At 46.0% G+C, this 17364-nt stretch overlaps 1 protein-coding gene and 1 long non-coding RNA gene across 10 annotated transcripts in view; one reads left to right on the top strand and one right to left on the bottom strand.

The window, feature by feature from the left end:
• KDM2B (lysine demethylase 2B) overlaps positions 1-17364 on the top strand; it is a 292449-nt gene that overhangs the window by 137785 nt on the left and 137300 nt on the right. For all 9 annotated transcript variants that reach the window (XM_077293070.1, XM_077293063.1, XM_077293056.1 and 6 more), the window contains one exon: positions 7420-7535. In XM_077293070.1, coding sequence (XP_077149185.1) covers positions 7420-7535 — 116 coding nt within the window. The remainder of the gene's footprint in view (positions 1-7419; positions 7536-17364) is intronic.
• Positions 442-7874, bottom strand: LOC143810239 (uncharacterized). The gene is made up of 3 exons (XR_013222716.1): positions 7639-7874; positions 998-1148; positions 442-836 (listed from the first exon to the last, which is right to left on the bottom strand). It is a non-coding gene; the product is annotated as an uncharacterized LOC143810239 (long non-coding RNA).

Raw genomic sequence — 17364 nt, 5'->3', positions numbered from 1 at the left:
TACATCAATCACTGGAGATTCATATGTTCTTGTAAATTTACTATTTGCATGGTGATAAAACAAATTTCTTTGCAATTTTTTTTGTATTCCTTATCTTCACACTTGAAATCTTCTGGAAATTTCTTGCTCCATTTAAAACATTGTACACATGAGAGTGCTGTATCTTTCAATTTTTACTGATCTGGAAATGATGAAAAAATAGAATGAAACTTTCAAAACCTGTCGATTTATTCAGCAACCAGTATGGGCACCATGCACAGAAATACACGTACTTACACGCCTTGGCATTTTATTAATGGTTCACTGAGGAATGTTCTGCCTCTCTAAATGCACTTGGGCATGCAGATTGCCAAGATCCACTGCTCGATGGGATACAAGTCAGGAAATGCTGCGAACCATGGTATCACATTTAACCCTCCGTCAGGGGCAATATGTTTCATAACGAGTTTAGGGGCATTGCGCCTGTCCAGCACAGGCTAGAAAATTGAAATTTTTAAAAAAGGAAAATATAGCCAATGCTCTAAACGTGATCAGTTACCTTAATAGGAATGTAATAAATGAGAATACACACAATCAGGTGGAAAAAAAATGTTTATTAACCAGAAAAGTAATCTGTTTCTATGTCTTGAGCATCCTCCTCACTCTCTCCATCTTGACCTGTATCAGACACATCTGGACATTCTTCCACATCATTTTCTGAATCAATGTCACTTTCTTCCCCTAAATCTTCTAGCTGTAAGGGGTCTGTCTCATCATCAAGCAGTATATTTTGCACTTGCTCAACATGAAGGGCATTTGTCAAGTCAAATATTCTCCTCGCCATTTCAGAAGAAAAGCTGAAGCAAGAGAGAGAATATGTGTTAGGACGCAATGTGCCTGAGAAGCACACTCTTATTTCTAACAAAACCTTCTTTGACAAATCCACAAATTTAGCACTAGCTATTCATAAAACAAGCTAAAAAAACAATTGGGAAGAATAAAAACAGCAAATACTAACCTTCAAAGGTGTGACGCATTCAGGGGCAATGAGTCGGAGAAGCCAAAACACTGATATCTGATCTCCTTTTGCTCTGCAGCACAAGAGGCTTCTCAGGTTTCACACAGCCTTTAGGAAGGTACTGGGAGGATGGTGTTTCCCAGACAAACCACTGAAAATAGAGAAATGAAACTAAGTGAGCTGTGCCTGTCAGATCAATTGCCCCTGACGGAGGGTTAAGCTATGTAGGCTGCTCACAGTAGCACGAGCAACATGTAGTCTGGGATTGTCATACTGAAAAATGGATCCTTGCACACAATCACATCAGCTTATGAAGGCCTCTTCATGGCATGTCCCACGTGGTCTCCAGACCAATCTCCGGCTATAATTGCGTTAAAGATGAAAGTGAGACTCCTGGCTGAAGAGGAACTGCATTCCAACCTCTGTTACTATCTTGTTCTGCACCATCATAAGCTGTTAGGGAGATCAATGGACCAACTCTCGTTGGACATCTGGCTTGTAGCCCAATGTTGTCCAAATGCCTTCTAATGGTTTGTGTTTCACTTGGGCTTGGTATGTGAACTTTTTTTTTCCACTTGCAATACACAACAGATCACGGTGCACCATTCTTAAGAGTCTGATGAGACCACAGCAGCAACACCGTGAAGAGGCTTTCTTTAAAAGGAATCTGTCACCCCCTTGGTCGTGCCTAAGCTATTAATATGTGCATACAGGTACTAGAATATTTTAAATAGGCGCAGGCACTTGTGCAGAAGAAACAAGAAGCAAATACCCATAGAAGAGCGGAATATTGCAATTGCAGGGCGTAGGACAACCAGTAGACATCACAGGGCCCTGTGATGCTGATGGAAGGCAACAGGCATGCAAATGAAGACCGGAGGCAGAGCTTCCTTCCAAGCACCGCACACCGCATAGCCGGGAAGACCGGATTAACGTAAAGGAGAATTTCTGAAGAACAAGACCATGGATATGAGGCGTACAGGTATGACTATTTTCAGTACTCGGGTATGTGCACACGTTGTGGATTCGTGTGCGGATTTTTCCTCGCAGATTCTGAAAAATCTGCAGGTAAAACGCCTTGCGTATTACCTGCGGATTTACCGTGGTTTTTGTGCGGATTTCATCTGCGTTTTTACACTTGCAGATTCCAATTATGGAGCAGGTGTAAAACGCTGTGGAATCCGCACAAAGAATTGACATGCTGCGGAAAATAAACCGCAGCGTTTCCGATGTAATGGTGGATCCAGTGGTACGGCCATTTTTCAAAGTATCCCAGGAGCCATTTGTTTACACAACTCCTAGCCACATGTTGCTCATGCTACTTCAAGCAGCCTGCATGGTCTAAACATGCTACCGTGGCTTACAGCATCTCCAGACTTGTATCCCAGCGAGCACATTTTGACGTCATTGGTCTGCAATTGAAAAGGGAACTGCCAGCAGAGGAGGATGTTGTTATTATTATTATACATTTTTATAGCGCCATTTATTCCATGGCGCTTTACATGTGAATATGCGGCAATTATAGACAAATACATTAAACATGAGCAAAAAACAAGGCACACGGGTATATAAAGAGGAAGGACCCTGCCCGCGAGGGCTCACAGTCTGCAGGGGATGGGGGAGGATACACTAGGAGAGGGTAGGGCAGGTTGTGCGGTGGTTCAGTAGGTTGAGGATCACTGCAGGCTTGTCGGAAGAGGTTAGTCTTCAGATATTTTTTTTAAGGTTTCTATGGTAGGCGAGAGTCTGATGTGTTGGAGTAGAGTATGGGGGAAGCACGGGAGAAGTCTTGGATGCAGTTGTGGGAAGAAGAGAGGAGAGGGGAGTAGAGAAGGAGGTATTGAGAGGAACAGAGGTTGCGTGTAGACCATGTCACAGATGTATGGAGGAGACTGGTTGTGGATGGCTTTGTATGCCATAGTAAGGGTTTTGAACTCTAGTCTCTGGGCGATAGGAAGCCAGTGAAGGGCTTGGCATAGGGGAGAGGCTGTGGAATAGCGGGGAGACAGGTAGATTAGTCGGGCAGCAGAGCAGGGCCAGCATCAGCACCGGGCGCACCCAGGCAAGTGCTGGGGCCCTGAGCAGGCAGGGGGCCCACTCGCCGTCGGGGACACTGGTGCTATAGTGCCGGCCCCTGTGAGTGGACCCCCGCCTGCTCCGGGCCCCAGCACTTGCGTTACTTACCTCTCCCGGTTCCAGCGCTGCAGCATCTTCCATCCTCTGACTGTGACATTCAGGTCAGAGGGCGCGATGACGTCACCAGTGCGTGCCCTCTGCCTGAGCAGTCGCAGCACAGAGAGCTGGAAGACGCCGATGCTGAGGAGTCCAGAGCAGCGTCAAGCAACGAGAGGTGAGTATTTCATTTTTTTTTTTTTTTAATATTTGGAGCAATATATGGGGACCATCAGAAGGGGCCCATATATGGAGCATTATATGGGGCTAATTCTATATGGAGTATCTTATGGGGCCAATAATATAGGGAGCATCTTATGAAGCCAATTCTATAGGGAGCATTATATGGGGCCAATTTAATATGGAGCATCTTATGTGGCCAATTCAATATGGAGCAGTATATGGGGCCAATTACATATACTGTATGGGGCTGATCATATACTGTATGGAGCATTATATGAGACCCATTATATATGGAGCAATAGATGGGGCCTATCATATACTGTATGGAGAATATGTGGCTCACTATACTGTATGGAGCATTATATGGGGTCAATTCCGTATGGAACAATATATGCGGCTCATTCTGTATGGAGCACTCTGTGGTGCCCATTATACTGTATGGAGCATTATATGAGGCTCATTATTCTGTATGGAGCATAGTATTGGGCTCATTATTCTGTTTGGAGCAATATATGGGGCATTATTCTGTATAGAGGACTATACTGTCCGGTTTCTGAGCTAATGGAGAATGCACAATAGATATCACTCATGTAATGTAAGAAGTGAAATATTTGGCATTGTACTATACCTATATTTCTCTGCCGTATCCGTACATTATGAATTGTGGTATGTGTTAAAGGGGCCCACCGGGACTCTTTCGACCAGGGCCCATGAAAACCTGGAGCAGAGTGTAGGATGGATTGGAGTGGTACCAGAGTGCTAGAGGGGAGTCCAGAGAGTAGGAGGTTGCAGGAGTCAAGGCGGGAGATAAGGGCATGCACTAGTGGTTTTGCGGCGTCGCGATCAAGGAATGCGCGGATTCGGGAAATATTTTTGAGTTTGAGACAGCAGGAGGAGGCAAGGGCTTGGATATGTGGCTTGAAATAGAAGGCAGAGTGGAGGATCACCCCGAGGCACTGGGCGTGTGGGACTGGGGAAAGTGAGCAGCCATTGACATTGATGGATAGGTCTGGTGGAGGGATAGAGTGAGATGGGGGGGAAAGATGATGAATTCTGTTTTGTATGTTGACAATTTATGTATCCCAAGTGCATCTAGTGTCGCAGAACATTCCTCAATAACCATTAATAACCTCATTGATTGCAGCCAATGGTTGTGTGTGTATTTTTGCAGGTGACACTCAAACTCAGTATTGAAATATTTTGAAAATTGTTTCCATTTTTGCATAATTTGCACATTATTAACATGTCTATCCATCCTGTGATTTCCACCATTTTACAACTTTTTCTAAGTTTTGCAGTTTTAGGCTATGTTCACACGATGCGGTTTTTGCTGCGGATCCGCAGCGGAATTGCAGCTGCGGATCCGCAGCAGTTTTCCATGCAGGGTACAGTACAATGTTACCCTATGGAAAACAAAAACCGCTGTGCCGACGATCCTTTTTTTCGCAGGCAAATCCGCGCGGATTTGCCTGCAGAAAAAAGAAATACCATGTCAATTCTTTCTGCGGATTCCGCTGCGGGTTTCCAACAGCACCAATAGGAAACTGCAGTTGGAAACCCGCAGTGGAATCCGCAGTAGAAAAAGGACACAAAACCGCAGAGAGAAGCACCGCCGTTTTTCACTGCGGATTTCCCCGAAAAAGGACCTGGAAAATCCGCAGTGAAAAAAGGATCGTGTGAACGTACCCTTAAGGTTGAGGATTGTATATTGTAAACTCCCTAGACCTGCTCTGTACACTAATGCTGGGGTACAATGTACATATTGTAGTGTAGCCAAGATTAGTGTGGAATTCCCCATATCCCAACTGTGCTCTAAAGGTACCTTCACACGAAGCGACGCTGCAGCGATAGCGACAACGATGCCGATCGCTGCAGCGTCGCTGTTTGATCGCTGGGGAGCTGTCACACAGACCGCTCTCCAGCGACCAACGATGCCGAGGTCCCTGGGTAACCAGGGTAAACATCGGGTTGCTAAGCGCAGGGCCGCGCTTAGTAACCCGATGTTTACCCTGGTTACCAGCGTAAAAGTAAAAAAAACAAACAGTACATACTCACCTGCGCGTCCCCCAGCGTCTGCTTCCTGACACTGACTGAGCTCCGGCCCTAACAGCACAGCGGTGACGTCACCGCTGTGCTTTCACTTTCACTTTAGGGCCGGCGCTCAGTAAGTGTCAGGAAGCAGACGCTGGGGGACGCGCAGGTGAGTATGTACTGTTTGTTTTTTTTACTTTTACGCTGGTAACCAGGGTAAACATCGGGTTACTAAGCGCGGCCCTGCGCTTGGTAACCCGATGTTTACCCTGGTTACCAGTGTAAAACATCGCTGGTATCGTTGCTTTTGCTTTCAAACACAACGATACACGGCGATCGGACGACCAAATAAAGTTCTGGACTTTATTCAGCGACCAACGACATCACAGCAGGATCCTGATCGCTGCTGCGTGTCAAACTAAACGATATCGCTATCCAGGATGCTGCAACGTCACGGATCGCTAGCGATATCGTTTCAAAGTTGTTTCGTGTGAAGGTACCTTAATGCTTGCATGCAGGGCAGGTGTTAGGTCCCCATTGTACACTAAAGCTAGGCTGCAGGGCAGATGTAGTTCCCCCCCCCCCCCCCCCCGTACACAATTTCTTGGGTGCAGGGCAGATGTTGGCTCCCCCTATACACTAATTCTGGGGTGCAGAGCAGATGTTGGGTCCCCCTGTACACTAATGCTGGGGTGCAGGGCAGATGTTGGGTCCCCTCTGTACACTAATGCTGGGGTGCAGGGCAGATGTTGGGTCCCCTCTGTACACTAATGCTGGGGTGCAGGGCAGATGTTGGGTCCCCTCTGTACACTAATGGCGGGGTGCAGGGCAGATGTTGGGTCCCCCCTGTACACTAATGGCGGGGTGCAGGGCAGATGTTGGGTCCCCCTGTACACTAATGCTGGGGTGCAGGGCAGATGATGGGTCCCCCTGTACACTAATGCTGGGGCGCAGGGCAGATGATGGGTCCCCCTGTACACTAATGCTGGGGCGCAGGGCAGATGTTGGGTCCCCCCCTGTACACTAATGCTGGGGCGCAGGGCAGATGTTGGGTCCCCCCCTGTACACTAATGCTGGGGCGCAGGGCAGATGTTGGGTCCCCCCTGTACACTAATGGTGGGGTGCAGGGCAGATGTTGGGTCCCCCCCTGTACACTAATGCTGGGGCGCAGGGCAGATGTTGGGTCCCCCTGTACACTAATGGTGGGGCGCAGGGCAGATGTTGGGTCCCCCTGTACACTAATGGTGGGGCGCAGGGCAGATGTTGGGTCCCCCTGTACACTAATGCTGGGGCGCAGGGCAGATGTTGGGTCCCCCTGTACACTAATGCTGGGGCGCAGGGCAGATGTTGGGTCCCCCTGTACACTAATGCTGGGGCGCAGGGCAGATGTTGGGTCCCCCTGTACACTAATGGTGGGGTGCAGGGCAGATGTTGGGTCCCCCCTGTACACTAATGCTGGGGTGCAGGGCAGATGCTAATCACTAGCTTATAATTAGAAGTGTCCTGTTTCTGGTGACTGTCCAGGACATTACACCAAGGGCCGGAGAGAGAAAATCACAGTACTTTCACTACTCTACAATACCCCCAGTCATTCTAGTGGCGGCACCAGGGGCAGTGTGCGACAATGGCAGGCTATGTGCGCCTTTTCCGCCTGCCCTCCATACATAGCGTGTGATGAGCTCCTCTGAGGATTTTTTCCACTTCCTTTCCTGAACTGGCCTGGGATCGCTTCCTCGGAGCACACGTAGCTCCGTCAGTAGTGGCTGAAGTGTGTGTTTCCCCCCAGGGAGGGGGCTGGGAGCGTGAGCCGTGGCCAGAGTCCGCCTGCTTCCTCCTGCCGCCTCCTGCCGCTGGGAGGCCATGCATTGCTGGCTGCGGTGACGGAGAGTAGCGATGAGCAGCTCTCCGCGGCTCCGCTCCGTGCTCTCCGCCGGCTGTGCTCTGCAGCAGGCCGCCCCCTCCGCTGTGCAGCCAGCCTGCCTGTGCCGCCGCCGCCGCCGACCTCCCGCTCACTGGCGCTCACTTTCTTCTTCTAGGCTGGATCCATGCCGTGTACACTCCAGCAGACTCCCTGGTGTTCGGGGGAAACATACTGCACAGCTTTAATATTCCCATGCAGCTCCGAGTGTATGAAATAGAAGACCGGACAAGGGTAAGAGACTAAGAGCACTTTCTCAGCGGTGTGGGGGCTAGGCTCTGTAGGAGCCCGGCATTTCTGACCCCACCTTACATGACCCCTCTGTGCGATCACTCACCAGCAATGTGTGAAGATGATGCGATGTAGCCATCAGCTTCCTCTGCAGGGCTCTGCCACTACTGCACTGTACGAGCCCCTCCATATGCATCCATATAACCTTCTGTGACCTTTCCATAAAGCCATACCTCTGCCTGACCCTGGCTGCTCCATGTGTCCGGACGGCACCATCACCTACTAACTCTACGCAGACTACAAGGTTACTGGAAGGCTGGAGTGCAGTTATGGGCCTACCTAGTAGAAGACGGATTTTGCCACTTCAGACATGCTGTCCAATTTTTAAAGGGATATGAGAGCGGGTCTTCTAGGTTTGCAAATTCAGCCCAATTTACCATTGATCCCACCAACATCATGGTGTTTTCTCACTAAGCAGGGCACTGGTTATATAAAGTGCATGCGCCACAAGATTTCCACAATAGTTCTAATTCTCTTTATACATCCACTTCTTCCTGAGCATTGCGGGACATGTAGTATCTCATACAATAGATGATGAAATGTTCTGATAAAAAGTTCTTTGTTATGGTCAATGCACATACTGTGAGCAGTCAGATTATTGGCTATATGTGCACATTTATCTACTCTTAAAGCAGCTATCTACGTCAGGCTGGGAAGTAGCTATAGGGTAAGATTACAGACAGGAAGTCCAAAAAGATGGGAAAATACTAAAACCCTATGTGTCATATTTGTCTATGCCTATGGTAGATTTTACCTATGCTGGCATCTCACGGGTACACTTACCGCAACAAGGGGGGAATTTAAATCAGCTCCTCCTAAGATGTGAGGCACGGTGGATAATGCGCACTAACGCCATGGGCCCAATAGGTCTGAATGAACGGATAGACATGTCCATTTTTTTATGAAATTGCGTTCATTTTTTGCCCCTCCCCTCTCCTTTTTTTTCCTGTTTTTCTCCCTCTCTTATTATGTTAGTCAAGTAACAATCTAACACATTTCGTCATAAGGTGTATTTTTAGAAGAATGTGTCTGTTTAAGGAAACAATATATTTTGTTATAAGTGATATGTTATTTGTGTTGTCACGAAATTGTTAAACAGTAGATTTGCATTACTAATGACGTACGGCAATATGGGGAGGTAACTATATCTTGGCTAAACTACAAATTTCCCCTCCCCATTTCCGCCCGTCATCGGGACCTGTAGAAGCGCCTTCTGCGCGAAACAGCTGTAGTCCATCACCCCTTTCCCACCACGTTTTCTCCCGCCCGCTTGTTGTCATAAAGATGTCCCAATAAAGATAAAGATTTTTTACCTGGATCGAGGAGTGCGCTACTTTTTCTCTTCTGGCATTATCAGATTTTACCTATGCCTATGGTAGATTTTTTAGTCATTTCTGTCTGTACCTATGCCTATGGTAGATTTTGTACAGTGTGCGGGAAATCAGCGATTCCGCAAAATTAATGAACATGTTGTTTTTTTTTTCCGCGATTCGTTTTTTCGCGGAAAAAATCGCAACATTTGCACAAGTTTTGCAGATTACATAGAAACGATTGGGAACCATATGTAAGCGTTTTTTTCACGTTTTTATTGCGTTTTTATAGCGAAAAAAACGCGATAAATACTGAACGTGTGCACATAGCCTTACAACTCCCTTCTCTGTGTACCTGAACTGAGAGAGGGAGGGTGATGTTTTGAGTGAGATAAAGGCACCTTCACACTGAACAACTTAACAACGATAACGATAGCGATCCGTGACGTTGCAGCGTCCTGGATAGCGATATCGTTGTGTTTGACACGCAGCAGCGATCAGGATCCTGCTGTGACATCGTTGGTCGGAGCTAGAAGGCCAGCACCTTATTTCGTCGCTGGATCACCCGCTGACATCGCTGGATCGGTGTGTGTGACGCGGATTCAGCGATGTCTTCACTGGTAACCAGGGTAAACATTGGGTTACTAAGCGCAGGGCCGCGCTTAGTAACCTGATGTTTACCCTGGTTACCAGCGTAAACGTAAAAAAAACCAAACACTACATACTTACATTCCGGTGTCTGTCGGGTCCCCCGGCGTCCGCTTCCCTGCACTGTGTCAGCGCCGGCCAGCCGTAAAGCAGAGCACAGCGGTGACGTCACCGCTCTGCTTTAGGGCCGGCGCTTACACAGTGCAGGGAAGCGGACGCCGGGGGACGTGACAGACACCGGAATGTAAGTATGTAATGTTTGTTTTTTTTACATTTACACTGGTAACCAGGGTAAACATCGGGTTACTAAGCGCGGCCCTGCGCTTAGTAACCCGATGTTTACCCTGGTTACCCAGGGACTTCGGCATCATTGGTCGCTGAAGAGCTGTCTGTGTGACAACTCTCCAGCGATCACACAACGACGAAACAGCGACGCTGCAGCGATCGGCATCGTTGTCTATATCGCTGCAGCGTCGCTTAATGTGACGGTACCTATAGGCTAGAAGCTAATGTTAATATTGTCTATCTTGAGATAGTATATAAACCCTCCTCTCACACATCCAGTACCCTAGCAACCAGAGAATGCAGAGTAAGTGGACATGCTAGCTGGGGCATACCTTATAGAAGTCAAGCTGCAACACCAGGCTCTCCCATCATCACTTTGGTAAGTATTACAAATAACCGTTTTAAGCTCCGTTTTTTTTATTGGAATAAGTTCATATTAGTGACAGAAAGTTACTTTCCCAGTTTCATTAAGATCTTTTTAGGGATTCAGTCTTTATGCGCCATATTCTTCCATACCTATGCCTAGTGTGTTATCATGGTTGGAAACTGAATAACGGTTTTAAGCTCCGTTTTTTTTATTGGAATAAGTTCATATTAGTACAACAAGGTTATTTTCCAAGTTTCATTAAGATCTGTTTAGGGATTCAGTCTTTATGCGCCGCCATATTTTGCTATGCCTATGGTATTTTTTTTTCTAAAGTTGTATTTTTTTAATGTATTTTTCCTTTCCACTTCACTCTATTTAAAAATAAATTAGCGGAGGTTAAACTTTAATTGCGTTTTCAACAAGGCAAACCCATACATTTCTATATAGTAACTTTAAATTTTAAATAAACACTGAATCCCTAAGAAGATCTTGATGCAACTTTGAAAATAAGTTTGTCATTAATCTGAACTTTTTCCAGCAAGAAAAACAGAGCTTAAAAATGTAATTCTGTTTTCAACAATGTTAATTCATACATTCCTATATAATAACTTTACATTTCAAATAAACAGTGAATCCCTAAGTAGATCTTTATCGAAAAATTTTGCCTTAGGCCGGCCTCACACTAGCGTGTTTTACGGACGTATGAGAGGTGCTGAAAATACGGATTGCATATGGTACAATGCTTGTCTATGCCCCAGCTCCTATCAGCCGTATTTTACTGATCCGTATATTATACGGTCTTCTACGGCCGTAGAAAATCACAGCATGCTGCGTTTGTCACCGTATTGCGCAAAAAAATACGCCAATGAAAGTCTATGGGGGTGAGAAAAATACAGATTACACAAAGACCAGCAGTGTGACTTGCGAGAAATACGCACCGGTGTTCTATAGAAAAGCCGGCAATTCAGTGCGGTGTACAGTAAAATCACACTGACAGGTTACATTAGAATAGCTAAAATAAATGTCTACACATAGTATAGGGGTGTGTGTGTATATATATATATATATATATATATATATATATATATATATATATATATATATATATATATATATATATATATATATATATATACACACACAGTGGGGCAAAAAAGTATTTAGTCAGTCAGCAATAGTGCAAGTTCCACCACTTAAAAAGATGAGAGGCGTCTGTAATTTACATCATAGGTAGACCTCAACTATGGGAGACAAACTGAGAAAAAAAAATCCAGAAAATCACATTGTCTGTTTTTTTATCATTTTATTTGCATATTATGGTGGAAAATAAGTATTTGGTCAGAAACAAACCATCAAGATTTCTGGCTCTCACAGACCTGTAACTTCTTCTTTAAGAGTCTCCTCTTTCCTCCACTCATTACCTGTAGTAATGGCACCTGTTTAAACTTGTTATCAGTATAAAAAGACACCTGTGCACACCCTCAAACAGTCTGACTCCAAACTCCACTATGGTGAAGACCAAAGAGCTGTCAAAGGAAACCAGAAACAAAATTGTAGCCCTGCACCAGGCTGGGAAGACTGAATCTGCAATAGCCAACCAGCTTGGAGTGAAGAAATCAACAGTGGGAGCAATAATTAGAAAATGGAAGACATTCAAGACCACTGATAATCTCCCTCGATCTGGGGCTCCACGTAAAATCCCACCCCGTGGGGTCAGAATGATCACAAGAACGGTGAGCAAAAATCCCAGAACCACGCGGGGGGACCTAGTGAATGAACTGCAGAGAGCTGGGACCAATGTAACAAGGCCTACCATAAGTAACACACTACGCCACCATGGACTCAGATCCTGCAGTGCCAGACGTGTCCCACTGCTTAAGCCAGTACATGTCCGGGCCCGTCTGAAGTTTGCTAGAGAGCATTTGGATGATCCAGAGGAGTTTTGGGAGAATGTCCTATGGTCTGATGAAACCAAACTGGAACTGTTTGGTAGAAACACAACTTGTCGTGTTTGGAGGAAAAAGAATACTGAGTTGCATCCATCAAACACCATACCTACTGTAAAGCATGGTGGTGGAAACATCATGCTTTGGGGCTGTTTCTCTGCAAAGGGGCCAGGACGACTGATCCGGGTACATGAAAGAATGAATGGGGCCATGTATCATGAGATTTTGAGTGCAAACCTCCTTCCATCAGCAAGGGCATTGAAGATGAAACGTGGCTGGGTCTTTCAACATGACAATGATCCAAAGCACACCGCCAGGGCAACGAAGGAGTGGCTTCGTAAGAAGCATTTCAAGGTCCTGGAGTGGCCTAGCCAGTCTCCAGATCTCAACCCTTTAGAAAACCTTTGGAGGGAGTTGAAAGTCCGTGTTGCCAAGCGAAAAGCCAAAAACATCACTGCTCTAGAGGAGATCTGCATGGAGGAATGGGCCAACATACCAACAACAGTGTGTGGCAACCTTGTGAAGACTTACAGAAAACGTTTGAGCTCTGTCATTGCCAACAAAAGATATATTACAAAGTATTGAGATGAAATTTTGTTTCTGACCAAATACTTATTTTCCACCATAATATGCAAATAAAATGATAAAAAAACAGACAATGTGATTTTCTGGATTTTTTTTTCTCAGTTTGTCTCCCATAGTTGAGGTCTACCTATGATGTAAATTACAGACGCCTCTCATCTTTTTAAGTGGTGGAACTTGCACTATTGCTGACTGACTAAATACTTTTTTGCCCCACTGTATATATATATACATACACTAGATGGTGGCACGATTCTAACGCATCGGGTATTCTAGAATATGTATGTCCACGCAGTATATTGCCCAGCCACGCAGTATGCTGCCCAGCCACGCAGTATGCTGCCCAGCCACGCAGTATGCTGCCCAGCCACGCAGTATGCTGCCCAGCGACGTAGTATACAGCACACGTAGTATATTGCCCAGTGACGTAGTATATTGCCCAGCGACGTAGTATATTGCCCAGCCATGTATGACACAGGTTAAAAAAATAAAAAATAAACATATACTCACCTTCCGCAGGCGCGTTGTAGCTCTGTCGTCTGTGTGGGGTGCAGGCGGCAGCTTCCGGTCCCGGGGTGTGATGACGTCGCGGTCACATGACCGTGACGTCACGACAGGTCCTTGTCGCGCAGGACCTGTGATGACGTCGCGGTCACATGACCGTGTTGCGGTCACATGACCGTGACGTCACGGCAGGTCTTTTGCGCGCAGGACTTGTGATGACGCATTCCTTTCATTAACTGCTCAAACAGATCTGAGTAGTGAGGTCTCGGTAGCATAACTTTTCCTTTTGGGCAGCATTGAGTAAACTGATTGTCAGATGGTTTTTCATCAATGAAATTCAGAGAGTCGCATTTAGAGCAAACTGCATTCATATTCCCACAGTAGTGTTCATGAATTGTACATTCATTGTCTGTTACGTAATGTGCAAGTTGTTGAATATTGTCCTGGTCGTGCCTTAGTTGGTAGAGCATTCGTTTTTTATGAATTTGGCGATCATGTTGTTCCTGTCGTACAACAGTTTGTTGTGGTGTCTCCGGTTGGCGAAGGTGTCTGTGAGATGCCGCATCCTGGGCTTGTCTAGCAGCAGTTTGTTGTGGTGTCTCCTGTTGGCGACGTCTGTGAGATTCCACACCCTCGGCTTGTCGGGCGGCAGTTTGTTGTGGTGTCTCCTGTTCCCGATGTTGTCGTTTTCTTGCTGCTGCTTTTCTGTCATCCTCATTGGCGTATTTTCGTTTACGACCTATTCTAAGATAGAAACACAAGGAGATGCCGCCCATACAGGGAGACGCAGGCACACACCCTACACAACGGCGGCACTTGACAGCAGTGGAGGACAATGATGATTCCAGAATTCATGGCAGACTGTGCCCGTCGCTGATTGGTCGAGGCCGGCTGGCCTCGACCAATCAGCAAGTTGGGATTTCCGAGACAGACAGACAATTAGACCCTTAGACAACACAATGGCGGCACTTGACAGCAGTGGAGGACAATGCCCGTCGCTGATTGGTCGAGGATTTCTGGATTTTTTTTTCTCAGTTTGTCTCCCATAGTTGAGGTCTACCTATGATGTAAATTACAGACGCCTCTCATCTTTTTAAGTGGTGGAACTTGCACTATTGCTGACTGACTAAATACTTTTTTGCCCCACTGTGTGTGTGTATGTATGTATGTATGTATGTATGTATGTATGTATATATATATATATATATATATATATACTCACCGGCCACTTTATTAGGTACACCATGCTAGTAACGGGTTGGACCCCTTTTGCCTTCAGAACTGCCTCAATTCTTCGTGGCATAGATTCAACAAGGTGCTGGAAGCATTCCTCAGAGATTTTGGTCCATATTGACATGATGGCATCACACAGTTGCCGCAGATTTGTCGGCTACACATCCCAAAGATGCTCCATACAAGGCAGGATGGATCCATGCTTTCATGTTGTTTACGCCAAATTCTGACCCTACCATCCGAATGTCGCAGCAGAAATCGAGACTCATCAGACCAAGCAACGTTTTTCCAATCTTCTACTGTCCAATTTCGATGAGCTTGTGCAAATTGTAGCCTCAGTTTCCTGTTCTTAGCTGAAAGGAGTGGTACCCGGTGTGGTCTTCTGCTGCTGTAGCCCATCTGCCTCAAAGTTCGACGCACTGTGCGTTCAGAGATGCTCTTAGGCCTACCTTGGTTGTAACGGGTGGCGATTTGAGTCACTGTTGCCTTTCTATCAGCTCGAACCAGTCTGCCCATTCTCCTCTGACCTCTGGCATCAACAAGGCATTTCCGCCCACAGAACTGCCGCTCACTGGATTTTTTTTCTTTTTCGGGCCATTCTCTGTAAACCCTAGAGATGGTTGTGCGTGAAAATCCCAGTAGATCAGCAGTTTCTGAAATACTCAGACCAGCCCTTCTGGCACCAACAACCATGCCACGTTCAAAGGCACTCAAATCACCTTTCTTCCCCATACTGATGCTCGGTTTGAACTGCAGGAGATTGTCTTGACCATGTCTACATGCCTAAATGCACTGAGTTGCCGCCATGTGATTGGCTGATTAGAAATTAAGTGTTAACAAGAAGTTGGACAGGTGTACCTAATAAAGTGGCCAGTGAGTGTATATTATATTATATTATTATAAAATGTCAGTGAGACACATATATGTATATATGTTAATATTTCATACAGCGCTAGATAGGAGAAAAGCCGGTAATTCAATTGCCGGCTTTTCCTATCTCCTCCCAAACCCGACATGATATGACACATGGTTTACATACAGTAAACCATCTCACTTTCCTTTTTTTTTGCATATTCCACACTACTAATGTTAGTAGTGTGTATGTGCAAAATTTGGGCGCTCTAGCTATTAAATTAAAGGGTTAAATCGCGGAAAAAATTGGCGTGGGCTCCCGCGCAATTTTCTTCACCAGAATGGTAAAGCCAATGACTGGGGTCAGATATTAATAGCCTAGAGAGGGTCCATGGTTATTGCCCCCCCCCCCCCCCCCCCCCTGGCTAAAAACATCTGCCCCCAGCCACCCCAGAAAAGGCACATCTGGAAGATGCTCCTATTCTGGCACTTGGCCACTCTCTTCCCACTCCCCTGTAGCGGTGGGATGTGGGGTAATGAAGGGTTAATGTCACCTTGCTATTGTAAGGTGACATTAAGCCAGATTAATAATGGAGAGGCGTCAATTATGACACGTATCCATTATTAATCCAATAGTATGAAATGGTTAAAAAACACACACACATTATTACAAAGTATTTTAATGAAATAAATACACATATACATTTTTGTAATATTTTATTATACTGGTAATCCACCTGAAGACCCTCGGTCTGTAAAAAAGGTAAAATAAAAAAACAACAATATCCCATACCTTCCGTCGTTCTGTCACGTCCCATGATGTAAATCCATCTGAAGGGGTTAACTAATTTTATAAGCAGAAGCTCTGCTAATGCAGCTGTGCTCCTGCCTGTATAACCCTGGGGAATGAATGGAATGTAGGTCAATGACCTGTAGTTACCTTCAGTCGTGGTGATGCGCCCTCTGCTGGATGTCCTCATATGAACTCGAGCGTGGGAAAATATTAAGAAAAGTTCCCAGGCTCGAGTTCATATGAGGACATCCAGCAGAGGGCGCATCACCGTGATCACAGTCATGTGACCGCGACGTCATCACAGGTCCTGCGCTCATACCATCCCTGGGACCGGAAGCTGCCGTGGACTACAAGGTGCCCTCGGAAAGGTGAGTATGTTTATTTTTTATTTTTTAAACTGTGACAAACCTGGCTGGGCAATAAACTACGTAGCTGGGCAATATACTACGTGACTGGCCAATATGCTACATGGCTCTGTGCTGTATACTACGTCGCTGTGCAATATACTATGTAACTGGGCAATATACTACGTGGCTCTGTGCTGTATACTACGTCACTGGGCAATATACTACGTCACTGGGCAATATACTACGTCACTGGGCAATATACTACGTCACTGGGCAATATACTACGTGGCTGGGCTGCATACTGCGTGGCTGGGCTGCATACTGCGTGGCTGGGCTGCATACTGCGTGGCTGGGCAGCATACTGCGTGGCTGGGCAGCATACTGTGTGGCTGGGCAGCATACTGCGTGGCTGGGCAGCATACTGCGTGGCTGGGCAGCATACTGCGTGGCTGGGCAGCATACTGCGTGGCTGGGCAATATACTACGTGGACATGCATATTCTAGAATACCCGATGCGTTAGAATCTGGCCACCATCTAGTGTGTGTGTGTGTATATGTGTGTGTGTGTATATATATATATATATATATATATATATATATATATATATATATATATATATATATATATATACACACATACACACACACACACACACACACACACACACACACACACACACACACACACACACACACACACACCCCTATACTATGTGTAGACATTTATTTTAGCTATTCTAACGTAACCTGTCAGTGTGATTTTACTGTACACCGCACTGAATTGCCGGCTTTTCTATAGAACACCGGTGCGTATTTCTCGCAAGTCACACTGCTGGTCCGTGTGTAATCTGTATTTTTCTCACCCCCATAGACTTTCATTGGCGTATTTTTTTGCGCAATACGGT

The sequence above is a fragment of the Ranitomeya variabilis genome, chromosome 1, assembly GCF_051348905.1.
Source record: "Ranitomeya variabilis isolate aRanVar5 chromosome 1, aRanVar5.hap1, whole genome shotgun sequence".
Taxonomy (NCBI): Eukaryota; Metazoa; Chordata; class Amphibia; order Anura; family Dendrobatidae; genus Ranitomeya; species Ranitomeya variabilis.
The sequence above is the reverse complement of the archived record's forward strand: the minus strand, read 5'-3'. Positions and strand labels throughout refer to the sequence as shown.